The following is a 23558-nucleotide window of genomic DNA, read 5'->3' as shown; positions in this document are numbered from 1 at the left end:
CTGATTCTTCTCTGCAGGACTCCATGCAAAGCTGGATTAATTTATTATGATTTCTGTAAAATGTTCTTTTAGTGAAGAGTCTCCAATACTTTAGTAAGAAAACAACCCCCCCCCAAAAAAAACATTTTCTTCAAGTATGATATGAATCACTAGTTGCAATGTGATTGCAATGATAAGACAATCAAAAGAAAACAGGGTCCTTTTGCACATACATTTTGCCACTGTGTTTTACGGTTGTTGTTTTTTAAAAAGGGCATTTAAAACAAAAATCCCTACATAAATGAAAAGGATCTTTACAGAACAGGTAGTATAATCTGTAGAGCTATTATAAGGAAGGTTACTAAATGACAAAAAAGGTGGGTGAGAAAGGAATTGGGTTGTCAAATTGAATTTGACAAAAAACAAACAAACCACAATTTAAAACTTAAATTTTAAAATCCTGTTCTTTGACCTGGAATGAATCATCTCATTTTTGCAATTTTCAACATAAAGTTATATTTTTCCCCTTCAGCCATCCGAGACCTATTTTTTAATTCTTAAAAGCCTTGTCGGACAAAAATAGTTATGTAAAAAAGCAAACAGATATAACAGCAGTTATATTTCATTAAATATGCTTTTAAAGATATATTGCATTGCCTCAATTGTCCTAAAACGCTGAGCAAAAATGAGAAACACAAGGTCAGTATTTGATGTCAGTACTGAAATCTAACCACACTATCTCTATGGCTTTGTTTGCAAAACTTTGTTTTTTCTCTCTCTCTCCCTCCTAGTAATTTTTATATACTTGGCAGCATTTTGCGTTCATCATACAATTTTATCATTACAATAATTTCAAAATACTTAAGATTTTCCTCTATTATACCTAGTTATTCTGACATAGAAAGTTTTATTCATTTTATTATTATTCATATTAATTCCAAAAATTATATAATAAGACACATATATACAAAATCTTGGGTATTAATTACATTTTTATTGATGTAATACAAATCTATGGGCTTTTCCATATGAAATTAAAGACTAGTGCAACTAGTTTGTTATAGTATATTTGAGATGTACAGGTGATTGCAAGATAGCTGTATCTTTCATATTTTATATTTACATATTTAGTACATTGTTCTTATTTACATTACTAAGCATATACTATAGATAGAAATCGGTTATATGCACTGTACATTTAATATTGCATTTATGACAAGGCAGCATTAAGCCTTCAATATAACATTACAGATCATGCTAAATTATTGAATTGTTCCAATATCTTTTCTACATTAGTAAATCTTAAATGGAAGAATATTGATATTAGAGAGCAATTCAAAATTTTAACAAAGGGATGTAAAAGTGGCAGAAATATTTTTTCCATATAACAGCTGGTTGGGATGGCACTTTTCCTGAGTTATACAACAAAATCAAGACACAATTTCAAGGAAAAAAAAATAAGTACACAGATAATATATCATATGGCCAGAATGATATCAGCTGTCTTAATACCCAATTTTTATAAAACAACATTGGAGGATAGAGACGCCCTTTGTTTCTGATGTACTCAAGGGTTGTTGTTTTTTTCACAGCATGAAATAATATTCAGTTTTGAAGAGGAAGCAATAACGATCCTAACAAAGCCTGCAAGTCATATCAAATGGAATTAACATTTTTTTCATTTCTCCAAATACATTTAACACAGTAAAACAGACCCATTTTACATAAGAGAAATTTCCTATGCAAATTATACAATTTAAAAAGTACAAATCCATGTGCTCTATATCTTATTTTCTTTTTTAATGATTCATACAATTTTCACTCTCACTGCATTTCAGCTGGTTTGGTGTGTTTTTTTTCCCCTTGAGGGCAGGGAAGGTTTATTTATTTTATTTGACACAATCTGACAATTTAAAAATAATAATGCACTGAACTTTAAAGTATCCTTACGTTTAAAAAACCTTTAATCAGTGGTGAAATCTAAAAAATTTTCCCTACTGGTTCTGTGGGTGTGGCTTGGTGGTCATGTGACCAGGTGGGCGTGGCCAACTCAATGTCATTCACGTCAAGGGGTGCCTCGCCTGGCCCCTCCCCGCCCAGCCATTCCTTGTCACACCCAGCATCAACATATCTATAGTTCTGTAAAAATGTTGTTCATCTTTTTTCAAGTTTATTATCTACATACTATAGATGTATTTTCATGGACCACTGAAACGGGGAAATGGCTCACATGCTTTGCCCAAGAGTGTGATAGGCAACAGGCTTTTAAGGGGCTGCCAGAAAGAAGGGGGGGCAATGTATTTTCCAAAGCACTAGAAGGCAAAACAAAAAGCAATGGATGAAAACTGAAGAAACAGAGAAGCAATGTAAAATTAAGAAAAAACTTCCTGACAGTGAGAACTATTAATCAGTGGAACTGCTTCACTAGAAAGAGCTTTCTTTTGCTCCAGAAGAAAATCAGAATAAAGAACTGGAAAAGCCTTCACAGGGAGAGGCTTTTTTTGTTCTGCTGTGGAAGAGAAATAGAAGACAGAGAAATCTTCCCTGGAAGAGGCTCTCTGCTTTTGTTCCACAGGAAGCAAAAGGCAGTTTCTTTTGAGGCAGTTTCTCAATTCAGGCAAGGTGGTTTGCAGCTTCCCAACATTTTAAGGAGGTGATAATTGCTCTTGGCTGAATGTCCAGATATCTCATTAAAGCTAGTATTCCTTTCCCTGCTTGGGGGTGGGGGGAGGAAAAAAGCGGCAGAAAATTTCCCTTTATTATTCTAGCTGAGGGCAAATGAGACTAAGACTCATTTGCTTTTTCTTAGCTCAGCTGAGGTGGCAATCACTCTGCTGCGCGAATCAGCTGAGCTAACAAACAACAGAATATAGGAGAGGTGAGAGGAGCGGGAGGGCAGGTGGGTAGGGCCAATCAAAATTTTCCCTACCCATAACGGCAGAACCGGTCCAAATCGGTAGCATTTCACCCCTGCCTTTAACTCTTCTGGCTAAGAATCTCCCTTTACCTTACAAACTTAGTGGGGTTGAGGGGAATTCTGAAAAACTAAATGTCATTTCCATGATATGATTAAAGTCAAGAATCTATTGGAATACATTGGCAGTAAATGACTATGCATGGTATATTAGTAGATGGATGAAAGGATTAGAATTAACACAGACACCTTAACAGAAAGGGATGGTGTAATTCCTCAAGAATGCAGCCCCCTCAGATCACTATTGACCTGAAAGCTCTCATAAATTGTATCCTCTTTGTGATTGTGCATCTGTGTTAAGACAATAACAGAACTATTCTGCTTTGTTGAATAAAGTTGTTAAAAAGCATGCATTTGAAAATGAGGAACTCAAATGGAACTGGAATATGTTTCACAATCACGTTGTAGCCCAACACAATCCGAAGGCATAGTTAAACAATATCAGAATGAGAAGATGGCAAATGCTCCACTGAACAAAATGTCTTTTAAACAAGAAACTTTTAAAACATCTGTGCAGCCTATGAAAGGCCAGATAAATAGTGCTATTGCCTATAATTATCATGTATTTTGGCATCTGTCCATTCAAAAAGGAAGTTAACATATATAACCAGACTAAGGCATTCAAATAAAGACTTAAAGGCACACATGAAGAGCTCCTAATATTATCTTATTCCATTTATAGTTCAGATTGGTTCAGGACTAGATGATCTGGTATACTAGACACATAATGGTATCATTGCTACTTTTGCAATATATACATATTGCAGTGGAAACATTAACTGCTTGAGTCTGTTAAATTGGATGCTTCAAAAAATTAATGGTTGGTGAATATTTTAGAAAGCCAAATCATTTATATTACTAACCACGTCCTTTCACTGAATTCCTTCAATAAGTTGCTGCTAACGATACATATTTTTATATAAATTGGCTCTTAATTAATCAAGAACTCTGGATGATGGTTGCAAGAGAGTACAGTTGAGGAGACTTCATCAGTCCAATTTTCTAAATCTGATTAGCACACTGCAACTCCATGCTTATATTCTAAGAGCTGAGGTATACCCACACTCACACCAAATTACATTATCAAGTGCCCCATCATATTATAAATTCAACATAATGCAGCAGCACATCAAAAAATATTTTTCATGTATAAAGTAAGATTTTAATTAGAAAAATATTGAAACTAAAAGATCTACATGCACAAATAGGTTTTAAACCATTAGCTTAAGTAATACATTATGGCAAACAAAACTTATTTCCTATTCTGTAGTCAATATGTTTTGGAAACTCTAAAGTCAAATAACATAGTAAACATTATCTGCACACTGCTGAGTAAAACGTCCAAGGATCTCATTTGATCACGCATGTGGCATTATTTTCAAGTTTTAAATATTGTGTTCCATAAAAATCTACTCCTGGATTTCATTGTGTAAACAAGCTTTCTATTAAAAGGAGTTAAATATCCTGTGTTTGCGAACAAAGTAAGTGTTCAACCACCGCTACATGACCTTCTTGTCTAATTTATTTGTATTCACTTTTAATGCAAGACTGATTATTTTTATTAGCTTGCACGCACCTCAGACACCAAAAATGCTTCCATCAAAATGTTGAACATAATTGACTAGGAATAAAACTGATGGAGACAACACAATCAGTCTTTAGATCCCTAGCACACTTTATTCATTCGCATGGTAACTCAATTACCAAAGAAAAAAGGGACCATAATGAAAATAAAATTTAATTTTTTTTAATCAGTGAACAAGAATATTTCTTTTTAAGTACACAAGATTTTCCCCTAAGCCTGTATTCTCATTTCTTTGGTAATCCAATAGCTTCTTGCTCAACAGTAATATAGAAACTGTAGACAATTGTGTGCCAGCACAACCACAATATGGAAACTTGATGTCACAATCAGAGCCACATTTTGTATATGTTTTTTTTTATCTCTTGTAATGGTTCGGAGCATCTGCAAATGCAAACTTCAATCTGTAGGCTTCAGCAAGGAGAACGCTGATTTCTTCGTTTCCCCAGTGCATCGTAGGCAAATTCTGTAAAAATATTAGTAGCTCCTGGTAGGAAGAAAAAGAAGAGAAATAAATCAAAAGATGTATTTTGTTAACTTCACTGGTTGGTTTTTCAGTATCAATCTAAAACTTCAAGATCGGGTTCATCAAATTTGAGTTCTTTCAACATGTACGGTAGATCCGTAAAAAGTGCAGCTAAAATACTGAGCGTGTCATTTGTGATTCAAGATCAAATATTCTGACAACCAGTGAAACTGCATGGCCATATTAATAAAGCAGCAATTCAGAACAGGAAAAAAAAACCAAGGCAAAATTCTATTTAAGTCCAGTAGAATGAGTAAAAAGAGAAATTCAAACTCATTGGTTAATGGCAAAAACTGTTTCTTTAATTAACCCTTTCTCACTTGGAATGAACTAATCTTCCTACACACTCAAACAGTGTTATGTGTTAATTTCATATACAACTAGAACTGATCTACAGAAACCTTCTTCTAATATATTGTCCAGTACTGTCCAGACAATATGGAATTATGGCATATGTACTAATTTAGTATTAATTACTAATAATTTAGGGTGAAAATTGAAGCCAAATATCCTTGAAGGATAGCAGGTTGGAAAAAGTACAGTTTACAACATTATTATCTAACTTTTTATTTATTCAATATATTGTACATGAATAGTATTTCTGTAAATATTTTTTACAGCTCAGTCCTAGAGAAGATTAACCCTGACTGCTCTTTAGAAGGCCAGGTCCTGAAGATGAAGCTCAAATACTCTGGCCACCTAATGAGAAGGAAGGACTCACTGGAGAAGAGCCTAATGCTGGGAAAGATTGAGGGCAAAAGAAGAAGGGGACGACAGAGAACGAGGTGGCTGGATGGAGTCACTGAAACAGTCAGCATGAACTTAAATGGATTCCAGAGGATGGTAGAGGACAGGAAGGCCTGGGGAAGGTTGTCCATGGGCTCGCAATGGGTCGGACACAACTTCACAACAAACAATGACAACAAAATATTTTTTCCAGGACAGCTGCAAAGTATAACAACACAAAGCATCTTTAAATATCAGTTATTTCTTCAAGAATTCTTGACAGGGAATGCTGTCTGATCAGTCCAGTTCAAAAACTGGATCCCTAAATGAAATAATGTTAAAACCAAGCATATAAACACCATCATATCTCTAGATGTGAACAACTGCTCCAAAGATACGTACATTTAAGAACCAAGAGATAGAAATCTGAAGGAAACAAATAGTTTGCCAATTTAAACAGTGGGAAATAGATTTTGTTTCACTAGATAATTCATGCTAGTTTAATTGTTGCTCACTATCTGCTTTCTCAAATGGCTAAGCATTTTATTTCTAAGAACAAATTTGTTCTTAGGAATAAGATCAACATAACCTGTAATAATATTATTCAGACATATTTTAAAAACTTGAAAAGCATTTGTAAAATGAATTCTTTTAAAACTAAGCCAGCTATTAATAGTTAAGACATCCTAATATTGACATGGACTAGCTGTAAAAGAACACAAATAATGTGTCAGCTTTGTATCAAAGTAGAACAAATATTAAACCAAAGTTTTAAGTAATACCAATAAAACTACGCTATTATAATGAACTGCTGCCATGGGTTTAATAACAATTGTACAAAATATGGATGCTTTTTTTCTGACATAAAGGATAGATGTAAGATCGGTAACTCTCTAAAACGAATGGGAAAGTATATGGCTCATCATCTCTACTCTCATTTCACACAAGCCAACACATTACATGAGAACAAAAGTAGGGACTTGCCCGATTAGCTTACCTTTTCCCTACCGAAAGGCGGAAATGTTGGAAAAAAATACTAGTGAACACCAGCATTCTGAAAGATTCAGAATAATGACCTTCGCTAGCGTTTTTGACAGATTCAAGGTCAGTTCCTCCAGTGCCGGGGAGGACACACAGAGGGGGAAGAAACCTCTCTTGGGCTAGAACCGTGATGGCGAACCAGTGGCACGCGTGTCACAGGTGGCACCGAGCCATATCACTGGGCACATGAGCTCAGCTCCGGTGGGATCAGAAGTTGGCAAACGGGCCATTTCCAGCTTCCGGAGGGTCTTTGGGGGTGGGTGGGAAAGGCCGTTTTTGCCTTCCCCAACTCCTAGAGAGGCTCTGGAACCTGGGGAGAGCAAAAAATGGGTCTATTGGGCCCACCATGCCATCACGTGCCAAAAGCATGGGGAGTGGGGAGCATATAATTATGGGTGCGGGCACTCTCAGGTGCAACCCCTCCCCGTGCTCCCCCCGCTTTTGGCATGCGATGGCAAAAAGGTTAGCCAACACTGGGCTAGAGGAACAGATCTAAATCTGAATTTATAACCTTCCTTGCTAGCTTCTCCATTGACTTTCAGGGGAACCAGCAGAGAAGATTGCAAAGGTCGAATACATGACCGCAGAGCTTTTGGCCACCAGTCATAAATGCAGTTTATGAGGTTTCTGAGCATAATAAAATGGTGGTCATGTGACCAGGGGGAAGATGGCTTGACCTTTTCCCCCACTCAATTCTATATATTAAAAAAAATCATCTATATCAGTGGTAGTCAACCTTTTTATACCTACCGCCCACTTTTGTATCTCTGTTAATAGTAAAATTTTCTAACTGCCCACTGGTTCCACAGTAATATGCCGTGTATTGTCTGCACATGCCTCTCGCACATCGTGGATTGGGTTTGGAGGGGGGGCGCCAGCTACCAGCTCTGCTTGTCTGTTACAGCTGGGTGTTGTGGGGGGAGATGCGCGAGCTATTCTGGGACGAGGCTCTTTTGTTTGCGGTCACACTATAGCGCCATTTAGTTTCACTTATGTAACGTGAACTAAACTTATGCACAGGCAATACAAATAGTATATTTTCAGAAATTTAAATTGTCACGGGGAATTTTATGAAAACCTAATGAAAATGTTTTAAAATAATGCTATGAATTTTTTCCTAAGAAAAAAGTCAATTAAATTTTAAAAAAAGGAAAGTGCTTCAGTATCTGACAAAACCCCTACCGCCCACCATGAAAGCTGGAACGCCCACCAGTGGGCGGTAGGGACCAGGTTGACTACCGCTAGTATATATTTTATGGAAGTTTTATTTCTCCTTTCTTCCTTTATTGTCTCTCACTCTATCCCACAGTGGTGAATAAATCAAATTTGTGTACTGCACTGTGTCATATTTATCAAGCAATCCACAGATTTCATAGAACGTAATTTCATTCTTTATACTAAACTCATGCTGCCTTTAAAAATGTTATTATCCTTTAGAACAATTCTATAATCTGACCTGGATTTGCACAGTATTACTTTTTATGTCCATCTTCCTCTATACTACTTTTGACAAGGTTTCCAGAATAATTCTAAACCTCAAATGAATCCATAAAAGCAGTTTATATAGGTGATTTCTTTAACAACTCTGTTACTAGTTGGGGAGGGAAAATTCTAGCCAAAATCTGGATGACCTAGCAACAAAAATAGAAAAAATAAGTGATAGTTATATTTGACTCAACTGTCAGATTGTACAATTGGTCAAGTAGGATTGACAGCTCCCAAGACGGTGAAACCGGGAAGGTGACATTTTGACAGAGCAAACTTCCATTAAACTTTCAGCCAAAATAAGCGACTGCCTTAAGATGTAGAAAATAAACCTAACAAATTAAAGGAATATTATTCACCATGTTAATATTTCAAAAGGAATACAATACTATAGATTTTCAAAGTGGTGCAAACTGGGCTGGAGTTAATTAATATTTCTATTTTTTTTTTTTTAATTCTATGCATGGGACTTGTGAGAATTGTTATAAAGTTGACATTTGAGGCTGGTACTTTCTTTGGAGCATGTCAGTTTTTCATATAATTAAGTTCTTAATTAGAAAAATCTAAAAAAAAAAAAAGGTAATGAAAGTCAGATTGAGCAGAAAGCCAAGGAAAGTATTTAGGGCCCTAATAGTGTCTGCCTATCCTTGACTTTCAGTTCAGTAAAACTGAGGTCAGAAATAATAATGCCCTAGAGGAGGTGAAATTATTTGGGTCAATTATTTGATCTGGTGAGGCAAACAATAAATAACTGTAAAGCTCATAAGGTCTACATGAGTGAAGCAGCCAGCTGGATTCTCCTACTAAATTAGACATTATTAAAAAAACAGTAATATTTTATAGACTAACCGAAACAGAAGACTCAAGAGGAAGTCTTGTAATTCAAATGCTTCTTAATTGGTGAAGAGAATATCAAGGATGTGTCAATAAAATTGAATACTGACATTCACTGGTACAACAGTCTTATAGCTCTCTAAAAAAGGGGGCATATAATGTCAAAGGCTGAATAAAAATTGATTTGGCGTTAAAAGAGAAAGATTTTAATGCAAAATGTGTAGGGCAGAGGGAAGGGAAAATGTGAGGCCTATTTATGAAAATGAATGAGATTACTTACGTAAGTACAAATAAAGTAAATTTAGCATCCTGGCTTTTAACCAAATTGTAAAACCCAGCTCTAGGAAGCAGAATGCCATTTACAACAAGGAACTGTACCTAACTGCTTTGCATCAGGTGGCAAAACAAGACATATTTACATCGATTGTTTCCCATCTTGCTGTTGCAGGGTAACAGTTTAGCATTTAGTGAGTTATAAGAGAATAGATGCAATTTTAAAAAAGGAAAAAAAATAGTAAATAACTTTTCTTCTGTCACTTTGTCTGAAAAAAACAAGCATGTGTCACTTTATTTCATATTACCCATTTTAAAGCCCAAGGATTCCCCCCCCCTTTTTTTGGGGGGGGGAGGGTGAAGTTTGGCTTGCTCTCATCAGCAGTTTTGATTGAATTTGCTGCATCCAGGATGTCTGTGATTTTCATTTTTATTTTCACTAGAGGCTACCAAATGATAACGCCAGTAATTGGCATTGTTATTCGGATTGTACTGCAGAAAGAGCCACAAAAAAGAAAACAATTTTCTTTAGAGCAAGGCCTCTCCTGTGACAGCTATGAGTTACACCCCCCCCCCCAAAAAAAAAGAATCACGGCTAAGACATTTACTTTGGTTAGCTTAGGTCACCTAAACTAACTGTCAGAAAACCCTTTAGAAAATGGAAAAAGATCTACAATTTGAAAAAGAGCAATTCTTTGGTGATCGTTATTAAAACAGCTAACAATAATTTGAGTCAGGAGAAAAAAGTTATTCTGAAATTCACAAACAGATCATAGATCTGACTATGAACATGACCTAGAATACAAACATGACCTAGAAATTAATTAGAATGTTCTTAAAATTAACAGAGCGGGAAGGGACCTTAGAGATCTTCTAGTCCAACTCTCTGTTCTCGGCACTCCAGACAAATGGTTGTCCAAGACCTTATAACATTTTGAACAAATGGTTGTCCAATTTCTCCTTGAAACCCTCCAATGATGAAGCACCCATAACTCCTGGAGGCAAGCTGTTCCACTCATTGTTCTTATTGTCAGGAAATTTCTCCTTAGTTCTAGGTCAGTTCTCTGTTTGATAATCTTCCATAATACTTACATAATACAATACTTCTTGTATTGATTGCCCTCAGGCGCTCTTGAAAATAGGTCAACCCACTCTTCTCTGTGACAGACCCTCAAAAATTGGAAGACTGTTATCATGTCATCTCCAGTCCTTCTCTTTCTTAGGCTAGTTCCTGCAACCGTTTATCACATGATTTAACCTCCAGTCCCTTAATCATCTTTGTTGCGCCTATCTGCACCCTTTCTACAGCCTCAAATGCTTTATTGTATCATGGAACTGGACAGAGTATTCCAGTGCAGTATAAAGCAGGTATTGCTACTGAATACCTAGAACCACATTGACTTTTTTGGCAGCTGCAGCACACCGTTGGTTCATGTTTAAGTTCATGTTCATTAGGACATCTAGATCTCTCTCAGAGTTGCTGCTGTGCAGATTCCACAGTGGGGACAATGCAGTACTTCCACAATCTGGAATGTGCCAGGACTACATATTGGGATTTCAAGCCACACACAACGAACTATACCTTCCTTACTTCAAAGATTCAGCTTTGAAAATGCAACCTTTAAAAACCAAATTATAACAGCCGAGTCATAATTTCTTTGAAGCATTTTAAGGAACTCATGCTTTCCGGAGAACTTTTAGACACACAGCAGGATTTATTAAATCTGCCTATACTGTATTTTGGGTAGTTAATATGTTTTAACCCTTCTTAAAAGCATTAAATTAAGAAAAAAGAAAAAAGATGAGAAACAATACATTAAATGATTCATTCCATTCGTTGCACAGATCTTATATATGTGTGCATCTGCTGGACGGAACAATAGTGTGTGTGCTGTAATCCTATGGACACAGGCTTCTGAATTTATTATCCGATTATTAGAAAGTATACAGACTAGGCTTACAATAGCAGAGAAGCAACTATTCTCTGTTCAACTTTTGTGTGCTTTCTTTAAAGATATGAATGGATTCCTTCAAGATTGCCAGAGGCCAACAACTTAAAATAACCGACTAGAACTCCAGACAGGAATACAGTACACAGGGATTCCAAAAGTAACAAAAAAGCAGTATTTACACACTACAACTGCAGAGGGAAATGGATTGTCAGTTTTACAGGTATCCTGATGTCATCTGTTGATACACTTTACAAGCTTCCATTTTAGATGTAGCCAATTTAGCTACAATATAGACAGTAGTAGACTATCTTACCAAAGATTTTTAAAAAAGTTAGAAGGATTGTTATTTTTGGTGGCTTCGACAATTTTTTTAAAATGAGTGCAAAGCGTGCAAACCAGCGTTTTCATTTCCTGCATCTGATGAGGAGAGCATATCTTACTCCTTCTGTCCTGACCACTTTTTACAGAAGCATGATTGAGAGGGTTTTAACAAACTGCATCACTGTTTGGTTTGGTGGCAGCAGTGCCTCAGATAGAAAGTCCGTATAGAGAGTGGTAAGGACAGCCGAGAAGATTGTAGGAAGCTTGCTTCCTATTATTCAGGATACTGCTTATAAGCGTTTTGTGCTTAGAACTCAAAGCATTGTTAGATACCCCATACACCCTGTTTCTGTTTCTGTTTCTCCGCTCTGGGAGGAGGTTTCGAAGTATTTCCAGCAGGACTACCAGATTCTGTTACAGCTTTGTTCCCTATGGCATCTGTAAGGTAAACTCGCATGATTCGTTTTTCATGTATATATCCGAACTAGGCTGTGATGTTTTTCTGCATATTTATTTATTTAGTCATATTTATGTAGTGGAGGTGGTGACCCTTTGAGAACCATATGCACTGAAATTTCATTTTAATGTATGCTGATCAGTGTACATTCAAAGTGACAATAAAGTTACCCTAAAGAGCCTTAAACGTTTTGAACCCGATTGAATTTTCAATATTTCTGCATAAATATGACTTAAAATGAGATCTGTTTGCCACACGTCTTAAAACTAGCCAAAGAGAACCTAATTAAACAAGTCGAAATTATCCTTCTTCGTTTATTTATTAAGGAAAATGATCCAAAGTTTTGTATTTGTATTTAGCAAAAGTATTCAAACTTCTAAGACTATCAGCATTCAGAAGAGAATGCTGAACATCAGTGGGATGCAGCTTTGGATCAAGTATGTAGGTTGAATTAAGTCATATTTATGCAAAAAGATTGAAAATTCAAAAGGGATCACAAACTGTTAAGCACCGCAGAATTTATATGAACCCAATAAATGTCATGTCTAGCAAGACATCCTGACCTCTGAAGGGATGTTCATGGTCTTCAGAAGGGATTAAGAGAAATAATTCTGCCTGCCAAGGGCATATGGGAAGCATTAGCTTAAGAGAAGGCTCTGTTATGTTAAGGAATTCCAAAGTTCAGTATTTATCTGGCTGCAAATATAAATTTAGTCCTCAGGAACAAATGTCAGATCGTTTTATCATTCAAGGTTCAGGAATTGCTGAGTCGCTTGAAAAAAAAAGCTCATGGAGACTGGCAAAAGCTCTGAGAAGAGGCTTTAAACTGGCAGTTTAACCCAAATAATTCTTTTTTCCAGAGCAAATAAAATTTGTCACCTACTGAAATGGTGACAAAGGGATGGAAGACATTTTGCATGAGTTATTACTATGTAAATTATTCAGGCATATCAGATCTCCTTATATTTTGTCCCTAATATGTACATTTCCAAGAAGGCCAGGCAATTTCTATGTGAACCATCTTCATGAAGATTCAAAACCCTTTACCATTTATGCAGTAGCCAAATTCAGTAGCCATAATGAAAATAAGACATAATTGGTTACAGGAATAATCACTTGTGTTTTATTTTTCACTTGAGTTTCAATATATATTAGTTATCTTGCTTAGAGATATGTATTTTATTTCATAAACTATATTTTAGATTTACACTTGCACAGGTAACTGTTAATCCACCATTATAATAGTATATGTGTTTTTTATTGATTTATTATTTATGCTAGTATTTTATCTTATCTCATCAACAAATAGTCTTCTATTTATGACCACAATTGAGTTCAAAATTTATATTGCTAAGCAAAACATTTGTTAAGTGAGTTTGAGCCCATTTTATGATCTTTCTAGCTTTAGACTAGATTTAGTCTAGCTTTAAACTAAATTTTGCTCAGTAATACATCATGAGGGCCTCTGGTGGCTCAGCAGACTAAGTCTGTCTGTTATTAACACAGCTGCTTGCAATTACTGCAAGTTCAAGTCCCACCAGGCTCAAGGTTGACTCAGCCTTCCATCCTTTATAAGGTAGGTAAAATGAGGACCCAGATTGTTGGGGGCAATAAAAGTTGACTTTGTATATAATATACAAATGGATGAAGACTGTTGCTTAACACAGTATAAGCCACCCTGAGTCTTCGGAGAAGGGCGGGATATAAATTCAAATAAAAATATTTTTTTTTTAAACAAAAAAACGATCTCGATTACAATGGCAATAAGTGCACTACTGCAAGAGCTAAAGAGCTGGATTTGGGGGGTTGGGGTTGGGTGGGGGGACAGTTCTCATGTTATGTGATGGGATGTTAAATTAGACTACACAGTAGATTGGGCAATTCTTTCATTAATCTATTGGATAATATGGAGCTACAGTTCTGTCAGACTTTCAAAGTTAGACAGATCACAAAACAGGCACCCAAGGAAATGCTAGGAATGCTACGTTATTGATGTTCAAACTTGTCCCATCTTATTCCAACAAAATCAAGGCAGGGTTATTTTGAGTTTCTTTCTCATAATTGCTTCAATCATTGGACTGTGAAAAGATAGTTCTCAACTTACAACTACAATTGAGCCCAACATTTTTTAAGGGAAACATTTGTTAAGTGAGTTTGGGCCCATTTTACCATCTTTCTTGCCGCAGTTGTTAAGTGAATCACTGCAGTCGTTAAGTTAGTAACATGGTTAAGTGAATCTGGCTTCCGCATTGACTTTGCGTGTCAGAAGGTTGAAAAAGGGGATCACGTCCCCGTCCCCGTCCCCCCGGATACTGCAACCATCATAAATATGAGTCAGTTGCCAAGAAGCTGAATTTTGATCACATGACCACGGAGATGATTCAACGGTCATGAATGTGAAAAATGATCAACGGTCACTTGACATTGGTGACATTGTAACTTCAAACGGTCACTAAATGAATTGTTGTAAGCCAAGGACTACCTGTATTTGAATTTTACTTGGTGTTGCATTTTTTTTTTAAAAAAAACTTTATTGCTGCTCATTGATTGAATAAAAAGTATTTTATCATTTCAGGTACTTTATTAAAAGCATCTCAAGAGGCATTTTACCCATTTTTTGCCCTCAGTAGTTTAGTTTTATTTTATTTTTCTTTTAAAAGATCTCCCCCACCAAGACAATTCCCAGAGGACATCTCCATTCATTATGCAGCACATCTCCTGGAATGGACGACATCAACAATGGATGAAAAAACAATTGCTACCAACCTGCCTTCCATTGAGGACCTGCATACTGCACAAAAAGAGGGCTGTGAAAATATTTACAGACACCTCACATCCTGGACATAAACTGTTTCAACTCCTACCCTCAAAACGATGCTACAGAGCACTGCACACCAGAACAACTAGACACAAGAACAGTTTTTTCCTGAACGCCATCACTCTGCTAAACAAATAATTCCCTCACCACTGTCAAACTATTTACTAAATCTGCACTACTATTAATCTTCTCATCGTTCCCATCACCAATCTCTTTCCACTTATGACTGTAACTTTGTTGCTTGTATCCTTACAATTTATACTGATATTCTTTCCTGATTGCTTAATTGTAGCCAATGACTATTGTTAAGTGTTGTATCATTAAGTGTTAAATTTGTACCCTATGACTATCATTAAGTGTTGTAAGTGTTGTACCTTGATGAAGGTATCTTTTCTTTTATGTACACTGAGAGCATATGCACCAAGACAAATTCCTTGTGTGTCCAATCATACTTGGCCAATATAAAAAATTCTATTCTATTCTATAAATAAGCAAATCTCTGAATAAAGTTAGGTTGGTTAAAATGAAATCAAGTAAGAAAGCAAGCAGTGTAGGACACTTCTAACAGTGTGGTTCATCTTGAAACGAAGTGATTCATTGCTTTCTGGAGACAAAACCTGCCAGCACAGAGGGAATGGCAATACGCAATTGCAAAGACCACAAGAAAACATGATAACAGAGGCTCCAGTAACGTCACCCTCCTGCTGGGTGCTCTAACAGAGCACTCCGTGTTAGAAAATTGTAAAAGTCAGTGAAACAGAAAATAAATCACTGTTCACTGAGCTTAGTATAATCTCTGGGTGAAAGAGGTTATCAAGAGTTGTGGAAGAGTGGCAGGTCTGACAGGGGGTTTGCTCTCAAGAGCGAATTTTCCTGGATTTATGACCCCACCGAATTCCACTCCCTCCAACTTCAGCACGCTCCTGTTTTTATCAGGAAAAAGGAGAGGAATGTCGCTTCTGCTCTAGAGGACTTATTAAATTGATTGATATTCCAAGCAGACGGGAATTTCACAAGCGTTCGATCTTTGATGCAGAATCAGCACGGCAAGTACCGACTCCCTTTTTGAAACTTGAAACCTTTCTTTGTCTTTGATTAATTGACTTTTAAAATGGCGTCTAAAAGTGAAAGTAAAAATTTTTTAGTACGATGAAGCAGCGTTACTTGTGGATTGTTACAAACGGAGTTTTTTTATACTGAAAGGAGGGAAGGAGAGTTATTAAGTTTGAATTCCTGATTCTTTTGAAGACAGAATGGCAGCTAAACCTTTAAAGCCTTCTGGAAGAAGGGATCTGAACCAAGTCTTGAGGAAATATTGAAAGAACAATTAAAACTTTCTGAAGATAGGCAAAAGAGATGATGGAGAATTTTAATGCAAAAATAAGAGAAGATATTCTTATGGCAGTTCAAGGACTGAGTAAAAAAATTGAAGGATTGGAAGTGGAAATGCAACAGATCTCTCAGTCAAATAAGCATTTAGAAGACGAAATGAAAGGTGTTCAGAAAAAAGTGGATCAAAATGAAGATCAGGTTGTGATATTACAATATAAACTTATGGAAGGAGCTCTTAGAATTCGTGGTATGAAAGAAGAGCGTGGAGAAGACTTAAGAAAAATTATATCAGAAGCATTGGCTGAATTTATTGAAGTGGACCCCCAAGAGGTAGCTTACCAAATTGATAAAATATATAGAGTTAATTCTTGGATTGCAAGACAGAGAAAGCTTCCTCGGGACATTGTGGTTTATTTTGTGAAAAGGACTATGAGAAATCAAATTCTGCAAGTTTCATATCAGACAACTTTAAAAATTGGAGAACAGGAGTTGAAGGTGTTGAAAGAGATTCCTTCAAAGATGTTAAGAGACAGGAAGGAATTTGCTTTTTTTACACAAGAACTTAAAAAACATCAGATTCAATTCAGATGGGAGGTGCCAGTTGGACTGACACTATTCTATCAAGGAAGGAGATATAGAATTGACACTGTTTTAAAGGCAAAGGATTTTCTTTCTACAGTTTTGAAAGTCGAAATAGAAGTGATAGAAAACTTCAAGAGACTCAAGAAGGCGTGGTGACCCAAGAGCCTTTATTGCTGCCAGTATTAGAGGAACCACAAGAGCAAAGGGTGACAAGAGGAGCCCTTAAGCGTAAAGAAGAGCAACAGTCTCAAAGTAAAAGTCAGGATCCCATTATGGAAGCTGTGGGAGGAGCTAGACGGAAGATACCGGAGGAGGAGCTTCCGTTGTCTGCTTCAAAGCTTCAGGAGGCCAGTAATGGCAAATAGAATCTTGTCATGGAATGTTAATGGCTTGAATTCAGCTCAGAAAAGAAGGAAAATATTTCACTACTTGAAACAATTTAAAAATGATGTGATTTGTTTGCAAGAGACACATATAAAATTATCAGACCAAAAATATTTAATTAATTCAAAATTGGGTAACCATTTTGTTGCATCAGCTTTGGAAAAGAAGCATGGAATTGTTGTATATATCAGGAAGGATATACCAGCTAAGCTAATTGAGGCAGATATTCAAGGAAGATTTATTGCTATTGAACTGGTGATAGATGCAAAAAAGACTTTGTTGATAGGTATTTATGCACCTAATCAGCAACAAGAAAAGTTTTACAAAATGTTACATGAGAGGTTGACCCTCTGGGATTATAGTTCGTTTATTTTATTAGGAGACTGGAATGGAGTAATTGATACAAGAAGGATAAGAGAACCTCCTCCAAGAAGATACCTATACATGCAAAATTACCAAAATCTTTTTGAAATGATGGAAGACTTTGAGTTTAGAGATATATGGAGGTTACGGAATCCAGATGAGAGAGATTTTACTTTTTTCTGATAGGCATCAATCTTTTCACGCATTGATTTTATTTTAATTTCTAATGACTTGCTTTCTAGGGTGAAGAAAGCGAAGATATTTCCGAGGTGTTTAACTGACCATAGCCCAGTATGGATGGAATTATTACAAGGGAAAAAGGTGGTAGAACATGGAGGTTGAATGAAAATCTGTTTAGATATGAGGATAATGTAACTTATTGTAAGAAACAGTTAAAAGAATTTTTTGATTTTAATATGTACAAAGGGACACCTATAGGAACTGTGTGGGAAGCGAGGAAAGCGTTTATTAGAGGATATTGATTTTATTTGGACAACAGGCAAAGGAATAATAAACAAAGGCAGCGTAGATATTTGGAAGAAGAAATTCAAGGAAGCAACAGTTATTAATTCAAAACCCACAAGATCATAAACTTAAAGAGGCTATAAAAATATTACAGAGTCAATTTAATATGTTAATGGCAGACCAGGTGGCAACGAATATACAATATGCTAAACATAATACCTTTTGTAATGCAAATAAACCTGGGAGATGGTTGGCATATAATTTAAGGAAGAAACAGAAAGCACGTGTCATACAAAAAATAGAATATAAAGGTAAAGAGATATACCAACAGGATAAAATTAAAAGGCATTCTCAGAATTTTATACTGCACTATATGCAAAAGACAAAATATTGGATAGGGACATTTATGATTATTTGAAAGATTATAAGGTGAATATTCTAACATTAGAACAGAGGAGGAGCTGAATCGGCCGATAGCTACTGGAGAAATAGTGGAGGCAATTAAACAATTAAAATGGGAAAACCCTGGTACAGATGGTCTTACAGCAACTTATTATAAAAACACAGGATGAAATATTAGGCCCACTTAAAGAATTATTTAATCAGATACAATTAGGGTGGAATACCCCGTCATGGAAAACATCTTTTATTTCACTGATACCAAAGAGGAGCAAGACTGCTCTAAACCTGGTAACTACAGGCCGATTTCACTTTTAAATAATGATTATAAGATTTTGTAAAAATAATAGCAAATAGATTAATGTTAGTTTTACAACAAAGAATTCATACTGATCAATCTGGTTTTATAAAAGGGAGGCGGATGAGGAATAATGTTAGACAGATTATTAATATATTGGAATATTTGGAAAGAAGAATACTTCAGCGGCACTTATTTTTTTGGATGCAGAGAAAGCCTTTGATCGATTGCATTGGGATTTTTTATTTAAATTAATAGAGAAAATGCAATTTGGAGACTGTTTTATTAGAATAATTAAAGCGATTTATGGAGAGCAAACAGCACAGATTATAGTAAATGGTAGTTTGACAGAAGTTATTAAGATTGCGAAAGGAACAAGACAGGGATGTCCCTTATCACCATTATTGTTTGTTTTGACTCTGGAACCATTATTAGATAAAATCGAGAATTAATGAAAATAGAGGAATTAAGATTAGACAATATGAGTACAAAGTTAGAGCTTTTGCAGATGATGTAGTGGTTACGTTAACGAATCCTATAAATTCAAGTAGATTTTTGTTGGAAGTAATTGATAAATATGGAAAGGTATCAGGATTTAAAATAAATCAGAATAAAACAAAAGTGATAATTAAAAATATGTCTATACAACAGAAACAAAAACTAGAGGAAATGACAGGATTTGAGGTAGTAAAAAAGGTTAAATATTTAGGGTCTATATTAGCTCATCGAACAAGAAACTTTATAAGAATAATTATGACTTGCTATGGCAAAAAGTTCAGAATGATATGAGTGGCTGGAAGAAATTGCAGTTATCCCTATTGGGAAGGATTGCGGCTATTAAAATGAATGTGTTACCTAGATTTTTGTTTCTGTTCCAGATGATACCTATAATTAAAAAGGATAAAAATTTGGAAGATTGGCAGAGGGATTAATAAATTTATATGGCAGGGTAAAAGGCGAGGTTAAAATGAAAATAATACAGGACTCACGGGAAAGAGGTGGTTTAAGAATGCCTAACTTTAAACTATATTATGAAGCAGTAACCCTTTCAGTAATAAGTGACTGGTTTAACTTAACAGAGGAAAGAATTTTGAATATAGAAGGTTATGACTTGTTATATGGATGGCATGCGTACTTATTTTATGGAAAAAAAGTGGATAGGGCTTTTAAGAATCATGTGTTGAGAAGTGCTCTTTATGGTCTGGAAAAATATTCCTATAAATTAGATTACAAGATTCCTATATGGGCGAGCCCTAGACATGCAATAGAGAATATAAATATAGAACAGAAACAGGAAATGATTACATATAAAGAACTTTTGTATGCTGAAGGAGGTAGATTGCAATTAAAATCATTACAGGTATTAAATGAAGAAGGGAGGAATTATACTTGGTTTCAATATGGGCAAATAAGTGCTAGATGGAAAGAAGATCAAAAAATTGGTATAATGCAAAGGAGGAAAATTTAATAAAGCAAATTAGAAATCAGACCCAGGAGCATATAAAAAGATTGTATAATGTGTTGCTTGAAATAGATTCGGAAAAGGATTTGGTAAAGGATTGTATGATAAAATGGGCACAGAATATTCAGGAACCAATAATGTTGGAAACATGGGAGAAAATTTGGGTTAGAAATGTTAAGTTTACACAAGCACAGAATTTAAGGAAAATTTTTATAAGATGTTTTATAGATGGCATTTAGATCCCAAAAAATTATCATGTATGTATCCTAATATCCAAGCGAAATGTTGGAGGTGTGATTGTGATGATGCTACATATTTTCATATTTGGTGGACTTGCAAGAAAATTAAGGTCTTTTGGATAAGAATTTGGTGGATTATTCAAAATGTACTGAAGAAGAAGATAAAGTTCCTGCCACAATTTTTCCTTTTGGGAATTATAATGGATTGTACAGGGATTGAGACTAAATTGATTTTGAACTTAATAACAGCAGCAAGACTGTTGATTGGACAATACTGGAAGAAGAAGAGATACCTACAATAGAAGAATGGATATTGAAAGTTATTAATTTGGCTGAGATGGCTAAAATCTCAGCGTTTTTAAAAGACAATACGCAGGAAAGATATTTAATTGAATGGAAAAAATGGATTGATTATCTACAAAACAGATATCAGATTAAGAAATATCAGATTGCCTTTGAATAATTAGAAAGTTATTTTATGTAATGGGGAGGGGCTTGGGAGACGAAAAGCTTTGGATGTGGTTATTTGGATTGGAAGGGAAAATTTTATTCTATGTTTGGTTTATGTATAACTTTACCTTGTGATTGACCCGGGAAGCCAGGGGGTGGGGGAGGGAGGGGGGTGTTTTGTTTTGTTTTGTTTTTTTTGGGAGGGAGGGGGAAAAAAGGGGGAAAAATGTTTTTGTTTTTTTTTAAACTCTTTCAATAAAAAAAAAAAGAAAACATGATAACATGCCTGCATCATCAGCAGACCATGAATCCAGTCCATTTAGGATAGCTGGAATCCTTCCAAATATAACACCAGTTTGGTTATTTCTGCAGGTTCCCTGATGATAGGATTGTAGTACAAGTTGGCAGGGCAAAATCGTTCTCCTGCTGAGTCATGCTGATAATTCATGTTCTTCTTCTTCTTCTACATTTATATTGCTATCACATTAATGGATGATGGGAGTTCTGTTATGATCAAAGCAAGTGAAGAAAAGTGGGAGGTAAACTTACATGTCAGAACAAATAGTGCTTGCTTCCTGATATCCTAGTCTAAGATTTCAATTAAGAAACAGTTCTATCACGATAAAAAATATTATAGCTTTAATATATTTCTCAAGGATTGTATTATGGTTTCACAGGCCTTTCTATCTCTGTACATGAAGCTATAAGTTATTATTCTGGCTAACATTAGATCAGACTTTATAGAATTATATAGAAGTAAAGCTGTTTTGTTTCATGTTTTACCACAGGGGTGTCAAACTCGATTTCACTGAAGGCCGCATCAGGGTTGTGTTTGACCTTGGGGGCCAGGGGTGTGTGGCCAAGGTTAAAGCTCCACTACGACTGCCTCCTGCAGCAAAAAACGGAGCTCAGGGAGGCTTCCCCGGCCTCCATTTTCTCTGGCAGAGGGCTGCAGGAGGCTGTTGTGGCCAAAAACGGAGCCTCAGAAGGTTGCGCGTGGCCCTCCTGCACTACATTTTCATGGCAGAGGCACCATGGGCCAGTCCTTCATTGTTTCCAGGGAAGCCCCATGGGCACCCCGCGGGCCGGATCCTTGAATCTGACACCCCTTTTTTACAGGGATGCTGGCCTTTTTAAATTATTTTAAATGGTTCTTCATAACTTTTTGGGTATCTATATCACAGTATCTTCAAAATAATTCCCATGAACCTGATATTCTTCACTCATTTATTAGGAAAACAAGAAAGAGAACTGGATTCATAACAGGCCTCCTACAATCTCCAAAAACTGAAATCTTGGGGCTGCGGCCTCAAGAAATGTTAGAAATAGGAAAGATGGATTCGAAATCATTAACAGCATCGAATATGATAAGACAAAAACAAAATGGCTGTTAGCTGTAGTATAAACATTAATAAGTTGAAGTATTGCCAGATAACTGAAATAGGTCTAAGAAAAGAGAGCTTTCATATGTTCAGAGGCACTTCAAAGGATGCAGAACAGGGGTGAAATGCTCCCGGTTTGGACCGGATCACCCGATCCGGTAGCGATGGCGGTGGGTGGTTCGGAGAACCAGTAGCGAAAATCCATGCTTTCCCCCATGCCCAGCTGAGCTGTGCAATCATCAGAGATTTTTTTTTTTACTTTTAAAAGCATTTTTTTCTTCGGCCGAAAAAAAATGCTTTTAAAAGTAAAAAAAAAAGCCTCTGATGATCACGCGGCTCAGCTGGGATCGTCAGAGCCTTTTAAAAGCATTTTTTTTACAACCTCTTCGGCTGAAAAAAATGATTTTAAAAGTAAAAAAAAAAAGCTGGCCATGCCCACCCAGTCACATTACCTCCCCCCAAGCCACGCCCACAGAACCGGTAGTAACAAATTTTACATTTTACCACTGGTGCAGAAGCATATTAAAAATATTTGAGGAATAAAATTCTAAGAGTCAGAATCATAAGTGTTAGAGATGTCCAGATTTCATGATCTTGTATTTTACATGTACCAAGTGATTCTTTTCTAAGCATAAATTCTTTCTTTTCAGCAAGATTTTTTGAAGTACTGAATATAACCATCAGAACATTTTCAATTTTTAACCAAAAATACCCTCATATATATTAGTAACAAGACTTACTTTTAACATCCTTCCCTTGATGCAGCAAAGATAACCATTCTCACAGAAAATGGGAACGTTAGCAGCTACTTGTTTGCCCAGTGAATTTAAATTATCATTCTGACAATCAAGCTGACAATCAAGCTTCACAGACATGTCAAAAGAATATGAAGGCAGTTTCTGGAATATATTCCACTTGTGCACTAAAATATTTTTGCAGTTTGCAGTAGTGTTAGAACAGTCAGAAACCAGCCATTCATTTCTAAACAGTTTAGTTGTCTGAATATGTTCAAATAGCTACAAAAGCCTGCACTTTTATTTAAATGTGCAGTATTTGCAGATTTAATAAATCTGACTAAAAATATGGAGAACTCTGCCTATGACTAATGCTACCAACTTGCCTATTGGCCTCTATGTACAGTAGTAAGGAAAAAGAATAAAGAAAAAAAATCTCTAATCTCTAATGGAGAACTAGGATAAAGAGTTCTGGAGAAAAGAAGTATTGAGAAAGAAGA

The 23558-nt window shown here is 35.9% G+C and overlaps 1 protein-coding gene across 1 annotated transcript in view; it reads right to left on the bottom strand.

Annotated features, from left to right (window-relative positions):
• Positions 1-953: 953 nt before the first annotated feature.
• TBC1D22A (TBC1 domain family member 22A) overlaps positions 954-23558 on the bottom strand; it is a 139501-nt gene continuing 116896 nt past the window's right edge. Inside the window, exon 13 of the mRNA XM_058190068.1 lies at positions 954-5022. Coding sequence (XP_058046051.1) covers positions 4894-5022 — 129 coding nt within the window. The 3' untranslated portion in view covers positions 954-4893. The remainder of the gene's footprint in view (positions 5023-23558) is intronic.

This window comes from Ahaetulla prasina, chromosome 7 (assembly GCF_028640845.1).
Source record: "Ahaetulla prasina isolate Xishuangbanna chromosome 7, ASM2864084v1, whole genome shotgun sequence".
Lineage (NCBI taxonomy): Eukaryota > Metazoa > Chordata > Lepidosauria > Squamata > Colubridae > Ahaetulla > Ahaetulla prasina.
This window is presented reverse-complemented; position numbering and strand designations above follow the sequence as displayed.